This window comes from Hyperoodon ampullatus (genome assembly GCF_949752795.1).
Source record: "Hyperoodon ampullatus genome assembly, chromosome: 10".
Classification (NCBI taxonomy): Eukaryota; Metazoa; Chordata; class Mammalia; order Artiodactyla; family Ziphiidae; genus Hyperoodon; species Hyperoodon ampullatus.
Genome location: NC_136923.1, coordinates 35898718 through 35915486, shown reverse-complemented (window position 1 = coordinate 35915486; position 16769 = coordinate 35898718). Strand labels below are relative to the sequence as shown.

Sequence of the window (16769 nt, the reverse complement as noted above, 5' to 3'; positions counted from 1 at the left end):
TTAACACACTAGACCACGTGAACATGCATGTGCTGTGTGGACACAGGGTTTCCCAAGCCCTGTGTTGTTAGCATGTAACTTTTCCTTTCATATCATGCTTTGTAAGGTGAAAAGGCCCCAGAAACACATCTTTAATTCTTACCTCTGCCACCTCTGTTTGCATCTGTTGCTGTTTTTCTGAAAGTGTTGCATGTTCTACTTTCCATTGGGTTTGACCTCTCCATGATAACCCTTCAGAACTCTGAAGAGAGCAATAGAATCTCCATCACCTTTTTCCGTCTTTTCCGAGTGATGCGATTGGTGAAGCTTCTCAGCAGGGGGGAAGGCATCCGGACACTGCTGTGGACTTTTATTAAGTCCTTCCAGGTAAGAGCCATGCCAAGGGCTTCTTTGTCTTTGAAGATCATGTGTAAGTCAGTGGTTGTCCCCTGTTGTGGAGGATCCAGACTCCTTTCTGCAGGACCACTGTGACCACCTAGGTCCAGAGAGGACCTGGAATGCTGAGGAGACGGGCCCAGCATTGCTTGGATAAATCAAATAGGATTACTTGCTTAAGGAAGCAGAAGAGAAAGCAGTAAGGCCCGCAGCTGAGAAATCTGCAGCATTTCTGAGATGGATAGATATACGGGGCTCCCCGCACCTCAGTCCTCCCCAGGATGCCCGGGTTGAATGGTGATGTCTGAGAGAGGGTGGGTCCCAGCCGACCCCTGGAAGCCTCATAAGGCTGCGGCAGTCCTGTCCGTTGGCTAATCTAGATACAAATCAGAGACTACTTGGCTTTGGCCAGCACACCATCCCCCGTCCTGGGTTATCCGGTGCCTGGGAGGATTACAGAGTGAAGGGCACCTGGGTATAAGCCAGGCCCCCTTTGTCATCTATGGCTTTCCAGCCTGGTGCAGCCTGGTTCTTGGCTGTTCCAAACAGAACCCAGCTTCTCCTGTACCTTCCAGCACCCCACCCTAGATGTTCTGGTCTTCTGGACTTACTCCGTTGGGGAGGGGGGCACAGATTCTTATTAAGAGGTGCTCCGCATGGGGGAGTGTGTAGATGTGCACGAACTTTAGAAAATGAGTCATGGATCTTCGTTTCTTTATCTTTTGACTTTAATTCAAAAGTAGTAAATGCTCACATTAACAAATTAAGTTATTCGAAGATACACAAAGAACAACCCCATCGGCTCTGAGGAAACTGGTGTTAATATCCCAGGAAACATTTTTCCACAGTGGGCAGAATTTTAACAGGTAAAGAGGAGAAGCGTTGGCATCTGGGGAAGGAGGTAGATCCAGAAACTCAAAGAAGGAAAATCGCAAGTCCTGTTGGGGAAAATGAGACTGTAGGAGGAGCCAGGATGCAGCTCTGAGAGAGGCAGGGCAGATGGGCGGCCTCGAGCAGGTGAGCCTCAGTCCTGGAAAGGGATTAAATCCTAGACGGTTGTTAGTAATACAAAGTACCAACATTTGTGAATGAACTGCTATAAAAATAGAATGACTCATGCAATAATGTCATTGTTACATTAAACTTTTTTTTAAAAGTTTTGGTCACTATAAGATGAATTCATGTCACAGAGACATGACCATACATGACCATTCATGTCCATAAAAATTGAGAAACTATGCCAACAGAATTCTTAAACATTTGCTCATCTAGGGAGAAAACGCATACTGCTATGGCAAGGACAGCCTGAAACTAACCCTGTGGGACTCTGTTAACCAGTTGTCAGGATGGTGCTACTGCACTGGGCCAAGCTGGCAGTCACAGATCCAGAGCTGGCACAAGTTGGAAGCTTTTTTAGCCACTGGCTTTCTGATGACCTTTCTCAGATAGGAGAGCAAGTGGAAGCTTTATGCATGTGAGCTTGGCCTTAAGTTTAACAATCTGGGCACTCCCTGGAGGCGTGCCAAGCACACAGACATCTTCTGTCACTTGAGATGAGGGAGACAAGCAGCTGAGGAGCCTTGGATTAAAAGACCAGTGGTGGGCTTCCCTGGTGGCGCAGTGGTTGGAATCCGCCTGCCATTGCAGGGGATGCGGGTTCGAGTCCTGGTCTGGGAAGACCCCGCATGCCATGAAGCAACTAGGCCCTTGCGCCACAGCTGCTGTGCCTGAGTTCTAGAGCCACTGAGGCCCGCGCACTTAGAGCCCGTGCTCCGCAACAAGAGAAGCCACCGCAATGAGAAGCCAGTGCCCCGCAACGAAGAGGAGCCCCCACTCGCCGCAACTAGAGAAAGCCCATGCGCAGCAACGAAGACCCAACGCAGCCAAAAATTGAATAAATTAAAAAAAAAAACCGGTGGTATGACCCAACACATGTGCTTATATTTGATGTTCCTAAGGAGAGCCCAGGCTTGGTGACCACACAGCTAGCTCGTTTTCTTCCCTGGCCCAGCCCCCAGCTCCGTGGTTCTTTCAGAAAGTGCATTTTAAGAAAGGTGTCTTGCTTTCTACAGCCACAGCCAGAAAGTGGTTCTTCCCCTCTGACCCAATAATTCTACTCCTAAAGCTTCACCCTAAGGAAGTACTTAAGCAGATGCAAGGTGATTTTGCATAAAGATGTTCCTTTGCGAAAGAGCCCCTTGCCCCCATCCCCAAACGCCCACAAAAGAAAGCAGAAGCGATCTAATTGTCTAGCATGTTGGAATTGTTTCATCAATTACAGTAGCTTCTGAGAGCGACACTGTTTAGGATTACAACGCACTGTTAACAACTGTGGAAAGCATGTCGTGCCTGCAGCTTCGTAACCCGAGGTGTGCATGGGCTGCTGTCCTCAGGGCTGAAGCCGGGCTGCTGGGCTGGGGTTTAAAAAGCTCTTCCTCACTCTTGATGTCCTTACAATATAACATGGAAAAGAATAGAGCGTGTGCCCCATGCGGGCCTTCCGTCTGCCCCCAAGCCATGCGGGGGGACAGGGTGCTCACGCTGAGCCAAGTGCTGCTTCTCTTCCAGGCGCTGCCGTATGTCGCGCTTCTCATCGCCATGCTGTTCTTCATCTACGCGGTTATTGGCATGCAGGTACGCTCCAGCACCTCTCCCCCGGGTCTCCTTTGCTACGTCACCCCAGATCTGTGGCAGGCTGTACCTTGGCCAGGGGGACTGGAAGGACAGGTCATGAGTTTTCAGCCGGACGCCTGGGCTGCTGAAGAGCTATAAAGATGAAAAAGACGTGGCCCTGCACGAGAGAGCCTGTGCCAGCGAGAGCCGGGCTCAGAAGGGCATGGGGAGGTTGGAATATGTCAGAGGAAGCTGGGTTTAGGGCACTCCCCACCCCCAGTCTGGGTCTGAGGGGAGCCAACTGATTGAGAAAACCCATCGTTGATTGTAGCAACAGCAAATGTTGTACTGAAAAAAGCCATAATTGTCCTATTTTCTGCATCAAAGTTGCTAAGAAGATACTGAGTGATACAAAAGTCTGTTTATCATCTGAAAGCATTACAAACTGTCTAGATGCTGGGGCTGAACTGGAACCATTATCTTGCCTCAGAAGCGCCCCTCTAAAAAGAAGCGTGAAACCAGGCTCTTCTGTGGCCTGGTCCTGGCTGAGGGGCTGTGGGATGCTCCCCAGCTCCTCCTGAGGTGCGGAAGGGGGCATAGGAGCTTCCCTTAACAGCTGAGCCCTAATGCAAAGTGGGCGGGTAGGGGGCAGAGCCCCCTGGAGGAGAGGGAGGTGGAGGACCCTGTGGCCCTGGACCTCCCTAGGGTCCCTCTGCCACGCTCTCTGCTGGTTCAGGTGCAGCCTTTCAGGTAAGGGAGGGCTGTGAGTGAAAAAGAGGTGAAGTATTCCCGCAGCAGAGAAATGGTGGTACGTGCTTTTTTATTCTGACGCCAGAGAAGCATTTGCAAGTGCCTAGGACTTTTACCAGGGGTTTTGAACGAAGAGGCAGTGTGCTTGAGCCCCTGTAATTTAGCAGCTTGTGACGCCATGGGCCCCAAAGAGTCTTTTATGCCATAACGTCCTCATATAAAACTTAAGTGGTCACAGAGAACTGGAAACCGCATCTCGCACACCACCCCCGTGTTCACTCAAGAGTCTTTGCCGGCCGTCAGGGTCTTCGAAAATGTCAGTCTGCTTCTGTAATCCCCACAAGTGAAGAATTTGCTGACTTCTCCTGGCCCTTAAGGCAAAGCCCACCCTCCTTCCCATGGTCCACCGGCCCCCCGTGCCTGTCTGCAGCCTGGTCTTTGGGCTGTTCGTCACACTCACGTTCTTTTCATTTCCTGGAGCACCCGGGCCATGTCGCCTCTGCACGTCGTGCTCCCTCTGCCTGGAGCATTCTTCACCCTCCTTGTCACCTGACTGGCTTCTCCTTCCCCTTCAGTTCTGGGCCTTAACCTCACTCTTCCTGGGGGCCTACCCTGACCCCAGCCCCAGCCTCAGGGATCCTGTGAGCCTATTCTGTGCTTCCCCATCGGACTGGACCAGTCCAGCTCCCATCTGGAGAGGCTGCCGGTCTGGTTACTTTTTGCATCCCTTCCCCAGGCTAGGAACTCCTTGAGCTGAGAATGTGCCCAGCGGTTAGCACCAAGCCCAGCATATCTTAGTGGGATGAATAAAGTGCCAGGCACTCTGGGTATTGACCAAACTTGAGTTCTAAATTCACATATGGAGGGGTGGATTTTTTTTTCTTTTTTTTTTTTTTCTGGTATGACAAAATCTTTTCTTTCTTTCCCCTAATAATTTCTCTCTCTAGATGTTTGGGAAAGTTGCCATGAGAGATAACAACCAGATCAACAGGAACAACAATTTCCAGACCTTTCCTCAGGCAGTGCTGCTGCTCTTCAGGTGACTGAGTCCAGCCCGGAGCAAGTCTCTCTGGTTCTGGGCTCCAGAGCAGCAGAGGACCTGGGTTCTTAAAGCAGTTGGTCATGGTGGCCTTTTGTATTTGTTGGTTTTATACTATTAAACAGACACGGTGGCATTTTAGTCACAGAGGAATTTTGCAGGCTTTTGATCATTCCCATTGTGATTGGCTTAAGGTTTTCCACTTGGGAGGGAGCAGGTCTACTGAGCCGCCAAGAAGGTATGGGGTGTATGCTTACACATGGGCGCGTGTGCTTAAACAACCGGGAAAATGAAAATTTAGCAGGAATGTAGAGGCCTTTTGCACAGTCAGTGGGGAGCATCCTGAGATGTGCAATTTCAAACTTTATGGGATTGTTTTTAACTCCATTTAATAGCTTTGTAAACAAAGGGCCTTAAAGTGAGAGAACTTTCTAGAAACCATACAAGCAAGTCCTAATGTCTGGAGAGCAAGTTCTTTGTAAGTTAGACAGTTTCCAGTTCTTTGCTTTCCACAGAATCAAATGGGGATCTAATCAAGTTGTCAGATGTTAGGTCATTAAAAATAATAATCGTTTAAAAATTGTAACATAAGTGTTTAAAGGAGAGAAGACAACAAAACAAACATCCCTTTATACAAAAAGAATTGATGTGCTTGTATCAAGTGACTGATATAAATCAAAGGGAGTTGCAACAGGGCCTTCCTTACTGATGTAAGTTGTATTTGAAAATAAGTAGGAATTTCAGTGTAGGAATTTTCACTAAATCAAACAGGCTTTCCCCACAAAGTACTTAGGTTTTGGTCTAATTAAAAAAAATTTTTTTTTCTTAAAATTTCTTCAAGATCTAAGCCTCAAATGCCTTCTTTGTTTCTTTGCTTGATCTAAAAAAGGTGTGCGACGGGGGAGGCCTGGCAGGAAATCATGCTGGCCTGCCTCCCGGGAAAGCTCTGTGACCCCGAGTCCGATTACAACCCCGGGGAGGAGTACACCTGTGGGAGCAACTTTGCCATTGTTTATTTCATCACTTTTTACATGCTCTGCGCATTTCTGGTAAGTGATCAGAATAGCCACCCCACCACCAATGGACACATATTCATGTAGCATTTGGGATTCAGACCAATGACGTTGCCCCGTCAAATAGCTGTGGGGTCTTTTATGCTGACGAGCAGTCTAGACTCCACTGGGCCGTCGAGGTTTTGTTGAGCGAGGCCTGTGTTACTAGCAGCTTTGGTGTGAGCAGGGGTTGGGTGCTCGCTAACTGGCTTCACCACCCCAGCTTCTTAGGGCTGCTGGTTCCTTTATAAAAATCTCGAAGCCACTGCACATAGGAGTGAGTTATGTGGTGGCAAATTACAACACTGCAGTGTGTTTCAAAAGGTCAGACAGGACATTCCCCCCTGCCCTCCCCTGGGCCTATACCCAGACCATTTTGGAAAGCTAGAAGTCTGCCTTTTTCTTAAAATGGTCTCCAGAATGCAAGATTTTCAGCCTCTGTAGGAGAAATGGGTCCAAATGTCTTGTGACCCTTATAATTAGGAAGCACTCACTAGGGTTGAACCCAGCTCATCCCACTACAGCTGAAACTCCCTCTCGATTGGCTTTTACAGATCATCAACCTGTTTGTGGCTGTCATCATGGACAATTTTGATTATCTGACCCGGGACTGGTCTATTCTGGGGCCTCACCATTTAGACGAATTCAAAAGAATATGGTCTGAATATGACCCCGAGGCAAAGTAGGTTGAAAAGAATTCCATCTGGCTTGTGTGGGCTGTTTCTGGACGTTGGGTGTGCTTTTCTGTGGAAGGTGGGATGGACCGAAAGCCCAGGCCTGCTGGTGCTGCCCTGCACCTCATGCCGTACTTTGTCTCCAGGGGAAGAATCAAGCACCTGGACGTGGTCACTCTGCTCCGCCGCATCCAGCCCCCCCTGGGGTTTGGGAAATTGTGTCCACACAGGGTAGCCTGCAAGGTAAGTGTCCTGTTGGCATCCCTGACGGCCTCTCTTGCAGGGACTCCCTGCTTTAGTCAACAAACCCTTACTAAGTGATATTCTGTGGAGCCTGCTGTCAGGCGCTGGAGCTGCCGAGATGAATGACATGTGGCTGCTGTCCTTGAGGAGTTCTCAGCTGTGTAACTCTCAGGTCACCCTGTCAGCCAACAATAAGAATAGGAAGGGAATTGTGTAATTTGTCACTGGGTAGAAGGAGGGGATGGTGACATTTGCATCAGGTCCAGCAGGAGAGAAGTAGGAGTTTGTCAGAGGGGGAAGGGCATTGCAGAAAGGGAGCCCAGGGAGCCCAGACGTGGAGGCAAGAGAATGGGGAGTCAGTGTGGCTGGAACGCAAGAGGAGGTGGCAGAAGGCCTCAGGCCCAGGCTGAGTGTAGCTGCGAGGAGCCTTCTGTGCTACGCTGAGTCCCATGGAAGAAACAGGAGGAGACGTCCATTCTAGAAAGTTGACTCTTGGCAATGGAGAAGTGAATTAGGGACAGGAGAACACCCAGGAGAGCTGTTGCATTATCTCACTGTGAAGTACCGAGAGCCAGAGGGAAGTGGGCGTGGAGAGGAGGGGATGGCTTAGGGATCTACTTAGGGAGTAGAATGGAGAGGACTTGGTGGCCTGGACATTTCCTAGCTTGTGTGATGGTGCACACAGTGACGTGCCCCTCGTGTGCATCCAGCGGTGGCGTCTCGGGGATGGATTCAGATCTCCTGCTGAAACTGCACTCCTCCTCGGACGGGACTCGAACCCGTCTGCACCTCAGATTGAGACTTGAACTCACAACTCCTGACTTAGGAGGGGACTTGAACCCACTGTCCCTTAGTTAAAACCACTCACTTGGTGTCAGGACTTACTGAAACTCAGGTTCTTTTGCCTCGATGCAGAAAGAATTCAGCGTGAGGCAAAGTGGCCGGCAAAGAGTGAGTTTCTTAGCATAGGATGCTTGTGAGAAACACAAGCGGGCAGGCAAGGGAGCGCAGCCCCGAGAACAAAGAGGGCTACATTTTTATAATCAAAGAAAAATGGGGTAGGGGAGAAGATCGCCTTCTTCCTCATTTTTGGCTAGAGGTCAAGGCTTGTATCCTTAATTCCTCTTTTAACCCTTGATGGTCTAACCAGGACTGTCATGGCACTCTTTACATGATATGTGTATTAGCAAAAGGGTGGTAACATATACTAAAACATGGTAATTCATCTCAGGTTTTGGTATAATGTCCCCTTTCACCTAGTTTCTTTCCCCTTTCATCTGTATTCCTGTCTTGGCTACACACAGGAATGCAACTCTTCAAGGACCATTAATTCCCTGACTTCATATAACAAGATTCAGATCTCATATCTATTGTCTTGTACTTTAACTACATATGTAGATTGTTGCTTGGTTACTGGATTCTTTTCTTGAGTTGTCTCCCACTGCTTAAACAGTCTCCCAAAGTCCCTTAGAATTCCCTTTCTGACTTTAATCCCCTAGTGGGATTTTTTTTTTGATTAATTTATTTGGTTGCGTCGGGTCTTCATTGTGGCATGCGGGATCTTTCGTTGCGGTGTGTGGGCCCTTCGTTGCAGTGTGTGGGCTTCTCTAGTTGTGGCGCGTGGGCTCAGTAGTTGCGGTGCACAGGCTCCAGAACGCACGGGCTCAGTAGTTGCAGCGCACGGGCTTAGTTGGCCCGTTGCATGTGGGATCTTGGTTCCCCGACCAGGGATCAAACCCACATCCCCTGCATTGGAAAGCAGGTTCTTAACCACTGGACCACCAGGGAAGTCCCCCTGTAGTGGGATTTTTAAGCTATATCTATTTAATTATCCTACTCTATCCCTGTCACCATCTCACCCCATTCCTGAAGTTTTCACATCAGACCATGCTCTCTGCGAGCTCTCATTGAGATTTGTTTTCCTTTCATAGAACTCACATCGAACCGCCTTGAGTCAGCTGTAGCAATAGAAAAGGATCCCCCTTTTTAAAGGAGAAATGCAAGATTTGCCTGTTGAAACTCTACCCTATAGAAATCCAGCCAGTCTGTGCAACAACTGGTCCCCTCTTCCCACAGATATGAGGGGATTCGGGGTCAGGGGTTCACCCTACCCCCAAAGGGATGGTGGGCTAGCTCTAGAGAGAACCCACAGTGAAGCGTGGAGTCTACAATGTATTTCAGGCTTTCAGAGAAATCTGAGCCAAAACTCATTGTTCCCTGGGCTGGAAGTCCAGTTGGCAAGTCCTTGGGGTCCTTGCCCGAGTCTTTGCTTCTCCTCATCCTGGACTCTGGATGTAGGCGGAGAATAAGCCACAGACGTTGACTTTTTTCCCATAAATTTCCCAGTATCAGCCTCTTTTCTGTTTCCAAGAACAAGACGGGTTCTGGCTCATGGCTGTTATTTTGTGTTTGCATTTCCAGACCCTTTTATGTAAAGGATCTACGTGTCCTTCAGGCACAAAGTAGTCCATTTTGCTGATTCAGGAACTTGCCAGGAAGAGCAAGTGACTGTGCAGGCTCTCCTAGGACTAGGAATTTAGGTGGGACGAATCATGTGTACACAAGACTCCAGTCCATTAATAGGGAGGAGGAAAAGTGTTTTAAAATCTTTCTCTTGAGACACCTTGTCAGCCAAAAGTACGAAATTTGAAACTATTAGAAGTTCTAAGTACCACTTATTTAGCACTTACCATGTGCCAGGCACCTGGCTGGAGTCTTAAGTGTCTGTGAGCCCCTTTAACCCTTGCACAGCCCTTTTCTGTGGGCATGGCATCTGCAGTAACTGGGGCCACAGAGAGTTTCACTCACCCAGGTCCTCTCCAACTCTCAGTGGTGGTGTTACAGGGGCGAAGAGAAAGAAAAGAGAAACAGGATGTGGGGATCCAGCGCTGAAAGACCGAACACTGGACTCGTAGAACCTCGTGGACTTGTACAAAACACTCCACAGTGGTCTCACCAGGGCAGGGTCCTTGAAGGACACTCCCTGCGTTAGGAAAAGTAATCGACCCTGTTGGTTGAGGACCTTGGTCCCAGGCTCTGTGCCTGGCTCATCATACCTGGTACAGCACTTTACCCCCAAACAGCCTTAAGGATGTGCCCGGAATGGAGGCCTGACCCCAAGACACAGGGAGAGCCAATTAATGAGAAAGGGAGAGGAATGCATGAACAGTAGCGAGTCTAAAAAACAAACAAAATGCATCTTCTGAGCGCCCGCGTTTGCACTTCATGACTCAAGCTTTGATCTTTGTCAGCTCAGAGCTCCTCAGATAGTAGATGCCCCCCCACATGGCTGTTGAGTTGAATCGAGGGTTGATTAGAAAGGAGATGAGGGATAAACAGAGAACAAACGAGGAAAAGGGCTGCAGCTGTCATCATTCGTTTGCGTTCTATTAAGGGACTTTTCTTTCTGTTTACAGAGACTAGTTGCCATGAACATGCCACTCAACAGTGATGGGACAGTCATGTTTAATGCAACTCTGTTTGCTTTGGTCCGAACGGCTCTTAAAATCAAGACGGAAGGTGAGCCCTCCCTGGAAGCAGGACAGGTGGGAGAAGAGGAAGGGGAGGCCGTATCCCACCTTGATTTCCATCTGGGCCTCTTCTTGTCAAAGGCGGGGCAGGGAGGGGACACCCCGCTGCCCAGGGGATGGGGCAGTATGTGAAATGCGAACATCTGTGCTGGCCCCACTGGCTGGACCTGCTTCCCTCAACCCTTCTCCCCTCCCTCCGTGCTTCACCTTATCCGGGAAGGTTGAGAGGTGACTCGGGCCACCAGCAGCCCCGGTGAGAACAGAGAGGCATCACTGGGCAAAAGAAACAAGGCTTGTTCCCCCCTCTTGCTTTTTGAATTCAGGGAACCTAGAACAAGCTAATGAGGAGCTCCGAGCTGTGATCAAGAAAATCTGGAAGAAAACCAGCATGAAACTACTTGACCAAGTTGTCCCTCCAGCTGGTGGTCAGTGCAATTTATTTCCTAAGTAGTTCTTGACCAGCACATTGGTTTCAATGCTAGTCTCTAGGAAGCCCAGCGTGTTTGCAGAATGCTTAAGGTACCAGCCAGAACATTGAGGCCAACAGCTAAAGGCCCTTCAGCCATTAGTGTAATGATTTGGGGTAACATGAAGACCATTGCAGGCAAAGGAGAGGCTTCAGTGAGAAGGAAATCAAGACCCACATGGTTGAAGCCGGGGTTCTCTTGTGGGTAGAGGAATTAATGTTAGGAGAACAAGCTTGCTGCCTCAAAACCAAAAGCCTATTTTTGTTTGGGGTTTTTTTTTTTGCCCAAAATGAAGTGTTTAAAACTAGTTTTCCTATGTCCTTCAACATACTGTTGAAAACTTCTCACACACAAAAAAAAGCTTTCAGAAAATGGTGTTTTTGAAATGTTCTTAAGACTGGATCTGCTACCATAATTACCAAAAACATCCCTTTGTTTAGAATTTAGAGACGGAACTAACAGGCATGCTTATTTCCTTTTGTTATCGTAAAATAACTGACTAAACTTTTCTCAGATTTATATATATATATATAATACATATATATATATATAATACAGATACTGTATTTCCATTTTTGTCTAAGTTTACATGGACTTACAAGTGGAGGTGATTGTGTTTTGACTTTTATTTTCCAGTTTTAAAGGTGCAGGATCCGTTTGCTCGGTGCCAACATGCCCGCACTTTACCCCCTAGCCCTGGGCACGTTAGAAGTGTTTGCTGTGTTTTGTAACCAACTGAAATTTTATAGTGTCACTGCTCCTCCAGCCTCCAGATTGGGCTGGCTCAGGTCCAGAAGCTGAGCCAGGACGGTGGCCTCTCCTTTTGAGAAGGTGACAACCTCTGGCTCTTGGGGGCAGAGAGAGCAGCATGCTGGCCAGCTCCGCTCTCCGGCATGAATCCAGAAGCAGGATGAGCTTTTTTGTGGCTGGAGGGAGCCACCCAGAGCTGGCAGGGCCACCGGCTCAAAGCTGGGAAAGATGGCTCACAAAGAAATGATAAAGGGATAGTGTGCAAAACAAAACACTGAAAGAACAAAACCAAAATGAAAACTCCCACCTAGAGAGAGAACCCTGGCTCTCCACAGGAGAACGGATACTGCACGCTTAAAACGAACCTTTGGTTTTCGTTCTTTTCTTTTTAGCTGCACACCCAGGTGCTCGCATGGCTGAGACGAATTGCTTTTTCCAATCGTTGTAACAATGTGCTTGAGCTTTTTCTGCAGCCTCCATTCCTTTCAAGTCTCAGTCTTTCAGAATATTCTGAAGCAATTCTGTTTTAGGGTGGTGGCATGGAATCGGAGTTATCTCTTGCCAGTTGTATTCCCCTACATGTTTCTCACGATGCAGACGCATGCTTCAGAGTAGCGGGCTCCACCTGTCCAGGGGGACCTGCCTTAATGGCACCCGCACCTCCTGTCTCTCTTGAAACGCCAGCCTCATTACAGCCCAGTCTCTCTCACATCAGCGCCCATCCTGGCAAGGCTCGCCTGGAGAGAGTCATTCGCATTACTGTGAAACTGCCTTTCTTTTCATTTCACCAGAAAAAAAGTCCAGAATTTGGCTCCCTTCCTTGGAAAAACTGATCAGCTTTTAGCCCTACTGGCCTTCTCACGAAGGCTACATAGTCTTCCACTTTCTTGGTCCAATAACAGGTCCTGGTTTTCTCTCTGTTATTTCTTAGCATGGATTGGGGAGTTAGGATGACAAAGGTTAATCTCTTCCAAAATGGCAGTAAGACCACTGAGAAACCTGGAACAAAAACAGTGCCTCAATAAGGCATGGAACACTCCAGAAGTTCCATGGCATGGGTTGTGGATGTGCTGGAGCTTATCCAGGTTGAATCTCAAATAAGTGCTCTCGTCACTGAACTTCCATAGGTGGTAACTTCAGGCTTCGGTAGACAGACTCTGGTTGAGTTGCTGCACAGGGTTGTAGCATCTGCATTCACCCCTTGCCTCTTTGTTTTTCCTCTTTTACCACTGGGTCCCAGCCTTTCCCACACCGTGGGGCACTTAGAAAAGGAGAGCATATTTACGACCCTCTGGGCCAGCGGACAGGTAGCTCCCACGGCTGAGGGGCTCGGTGTCCCGCCCACTGTAACTTGGTCAGAGGGCAGAAAACTGAGCCAGGCCAGCCCTGCACCTGTGACTGGTTGATGTGGGTCACTTGGGGGCCCCTTACAGCCCTGGTGACAGAGCAGAGTAGGTGCCCACCTTAGAAGGCTTTGCCAGCACAGGGGTGATGTGAACCCCACTCCCCGCCGAGGTCATCACGAGCTTGATGAGGCGATACTCAGGAACGAGCCTGGAACCCAGGCCAGAATTCCGGGCTCTCGCGGCGCCTTTGGCCACGGTGACAGCCTCTCTGCTGAGCTGTCTAATTTCCCACCTGGCTCTTGCTCGTGTTCTCACCTCTACTCTAGAGTCTCCTGCCATTTTGTGGATCTTCCCCCCTCCTTTAGAAGTCCCTCCTCCTCCCAGGGGCTCTTCTTTGTCTTTGGGCCTTCACCCCGGACCTGGATCTTTGGCTCTTTTGCCCTGAGAAGCACTCGGGGCCGACCCCGTAGCTCTCTGCCGTCCTGAGCCCAGACGGCCTCACTGCACTTACTCCTCTTCCTTCCTTTTCTGACCTGCTGTAGCTTTGACTTTCCCTGTTCTTAAGACTCTTCCTGGGCCCAGTTTCAATAGCTCAGCATCTCAGTGCAAAAGGCCAAGTGACCCTTGAGAGGCCTGCCCTGTAGAGCCCTAGGTGGGCACCTCTGCCCTGGAGCTGCCCCTTGGGCAGAAACCTGATCTGCCCTCTTCACTGAGTACACCGCCCCCCAGGTTCTGGGCCAGGGAGAGCCAAGACCCTCCCACAGGCGCCCCCTTGGCCCCTCTAGGTTAGCACCATCCAGGTGGAAGGGAGAGAAAGGTTAGGCCTGCTTTTGCTGGAAGCATCCCAGCATGGGATGAGGTGGGCCTTCTGTGAGTACAGCCAGTGTTTTTCGTGGGAGCCCACAGAGAAGAGTGGAAACCCTGGCCGGCAGAGGCTGGCTGCCCCTGGGCTTCTCATGCCGCAGTCGGTCCACCTCCTGCCATGTGGCCCGGTGGGGAGGTAGACTTGTACTCTAGGAGAGGCGGCCCCAAAGGAGCAGGTGGCCCTTGTGGTGGAGCACGGAGGTGGTGGGGTAAAGAAGGAGAGCCCAGGCCCAGGGGTCCCACATCCCAACTCACCTGGCCTGGCGCAAGTCATGGAACCTCTGTCCACTCCCCTGTCGCCTTCCTGCCTCTGGACAGTGCGTTGTTAGACCATTTGGACCAGCCCGAGACTGATGAGGGACCTGGTTTCACATCTACCCAAAGCCCTAGGTTCACTTTGGTGGCCCCTACACCGTTCCCAGACTTGCTGGGCTTGGGTTTAGAAGGAATGCAACACACTCCTCAAGGCTGACCACTGCCAGGCGTCTTCTCACACAGTAACACTGAGTAGCTTCTGACAAGGAAGTTGGGGGCTGCGGGAAGCCCAGGATGGCCCAGCAGTGTCCAGACGGGGATACCCCCCTCATGGCCACAGAATGCACCCCACCCAGGAGGGTCCCAGTGTCCCCCACCCCGTCATGGTCTATGATCCATTTCAGTGGATGCCACTGTTGGCGGGTTGTAAAATAATGGTGACTCTGATGGCTCACCATCCCCCGCCCCCGGCACTTAGGACCACCCAGAGTGTTCTACTGGCCTCTTCTCCCGTAATCCTCACAGCTTCTCCTCAGAGAGGCTTAGGCCTGTTTACGGGTGAGAACGCAAGCCCAGAGAGTCCGAGCCCCTTACCCAAGATGGCACGTAAGTTGCGAGAGCAGCCTGGCCACAAGTGGAACTGTGCTAAAGCCTGAGGGCAGCAGCCGTTCCTACCTCCCAGCCTCTGCGAACCGTGGTCAGTAACCCCCGGGGGCCCTGGACAGATGTGGGGGTGAGCAGGCCTTGTGGAGACTCCTGGGCACACGGGCACTGCCAGGATGGTTTCCCAGGAGACAGCCAGAGCCCCTATTCTGCCTCATGCATCACCTTTAATCACGCTCGGCAGAGTTCCAGCTCCCCAGCCACACACGATGGGGTTGTTTCTGAACAAAGCAGAAATAAGTCAGCTCAACTTTGAGGTTAGTTGGAGCTGTCACTTGCAGTATCGAAAACAAGCAGTTCTGAATTACAAACCAAGAAATGACATGTGGAGGCTATTGGCAGAGAATTAAGGGGGCACATGAAAATCTGGGTCTGCAGCCACTTTTCAGAAATGTCCTCTCCTTCCAAGCCTGTCTGTCACCTTTCTGAGGTCTCTATCTTTATCTCCAGGCATTGGGATTTGGATGGTTAATTGTCCTGGGCATTCGTGGTAATTACACATGCAAATCCCTATGCGCAGGGGTGAAAATATGACCCATGAAGGCTTTTTTTGTTTTGTAGTTTTTATTTTGAATCAGTAACCAAGACGGCACTTCATAGTGTTACTAATATGCTGCTCTATTAAATTCATGACAAGTGTATTATTTTCTGCAATTTTGAGCATCAGTTTATTTAACTGACTCTAATTTTGAGCCTTAACTGCTTTGCACAACCTTGCTTTTCGCTAGATTTAGTCTCCCGTGTCCTAAGCGAGAGCTCAGTGCCTCGTGCCCCGTCTTGCCCTGCCCCTAGCCCCCAGCCCCAGCCAGAAGTGAGTGTTTAGGCTCTTGCTGCAAATATGCTGATTCGGGAGAGCTCTGTCTGGTCTCTCCGTTTAGATGATGAGGTAACCGTGGGGAAGTTCTATGCCACTTTCCTGATACAGGACTACTTTAGGAAATTCAAGAAACGGAAAGAACAAGGACTGGTGGGAAAATACCCCGCGAAGAACAGCACAATTGCCCTACAGGTGAATTGTTGTTTTGTCTTTTTCTCTTTTTCACTAACGATTTTACGAGCTTATTTGAAATACTAGAGAGCTGACTATTCATGGTTGAGCAGTACCACCAGGATTTTGTTTAAACTGAGATACTGCACACTCCCCCAAATGTGGACTAGTCATTTCTGGGCCACCAGGTAAGTGCCTCCCCCTCCCTGCTTTCTCTGGCGTGCCCCTGCATCCGCATCCACTGTGGCCCGGCCCGTGGGGCAGGGCCCCCAGGACAGTGGCTGAGGCACATCCCTGGCGGGAGGGGAGCCAGAGCTGCCCTCATGCCTTGTCTCCCCCAGGCTTCTCCAAAGGCAGCGTCCTCCGATCAGGCACCCACCTTCCCCCAGCCTCGGGCTCTGGCCCTAGCTGCCCACGAAACAGCTTTCCATCTGAACGCAAGTGCTTTGTTTTGTTTCTGTTTGTTTCTTACCCCACTGCTTGTTGGTTTTCGGTCCATCTCAGTAACATCCATCACCTCCTAGTGCATGTGTGCATGTGTGAGTGCGTGTGTGAGTGTGTGTGTGTGTGTGTGTGGGTGGGTGCGTGCGGTGTGTCTGTCTCTGCGTGTTGTCTCCTGATGGCCGTGAGGCTTGCTGTGCAAATGCTGTTCTCTCTCGACCCAGCCAGCCTCTGGTCCCGTCACCCGCCCGGGCCCCGCCCAGGCACCTGGAGGGGGGATGTGGTTTCAGGAACCTCTGGTTCTAACTAGGGTCCATGCATTCAAGGGTGTAGAATCCTAGGTAAGCCCAAAGCCCTGGTGGGAAGCAGGTGTGTGGGGAAAGGGAGTCCCAGTGGAGACGTGCATGAAGAGGGGCTAGGAAGGGAAGTCTGTGAGTGCTGTGACTGAGAAAGCAGAGTGGAGAAGGAATGAGGAAAAGATGCTAAGGACTACAAAAATGGAACTACAGAGGTTGGCAAGCTGTCAGAAACAACTGTCCAAATTAATCAAAAGCCCTGTCATCTCTGCTGTCCGGAGCACGTTGAGTCCATTATGCATAAGATAAAGAACTTTTTCCTTTTATGTCCCTGTTGTCACCATTTGTCTTAAACTGGGCCTTGTTGGTATGGGTAAGGTTCAACATGTTTCTGTTTGTTTCTTACCCCACTGCTTGTTGGTT

At 49.9% G+C, this 16769-nt stretch overlaps 1 protein-coding gene across 5 annotated transcripts in view; it reads left to right on the top strand.

Moving 5' to 3' along the window:
- Nucleotides 1–16769, top strand: part of CACNA1D (calcium voltage-gated channel subunit alpha1 D) — a gene marked incomplete at both ends in the record, with an annotated part of 464657 nt that overhangs the window by 425198 nt on the left and 22690 nt on the right. For all 5 annotated transcript variants that reach the window (XM_079713181.1, XM_079713184.1, XM_079713182.1 and 2 more), the window contains 9 exons: nt 238–366; nt 2944–3009; nt 4686–4777; nt 5667–5826; nt 6384–6511; nt 6650–6746; nt 10163–10265; nt 10600–10701; nt 15500–15630. In XM_079713181.1, the coding sequence (XP_079569307.1) occupies nt 238–366; nt 2944–3009; nt 4686–4777; nt 5667–5826; nt 6384–6511; nt 6650–6746; nt 10163–10265; nt 10600–10701; nt 15500–15630 (1008 nt within the window). The remainder of the gene's footprint in view (nt 1–237; nt 367–2943; nt 3010–4685; nt 4778–5666; nt 5827–6383; nt 6512–6649; nt 6747–10162; nt 10266–10599; nt 10702–15499; nt 15631–16769) is intronic.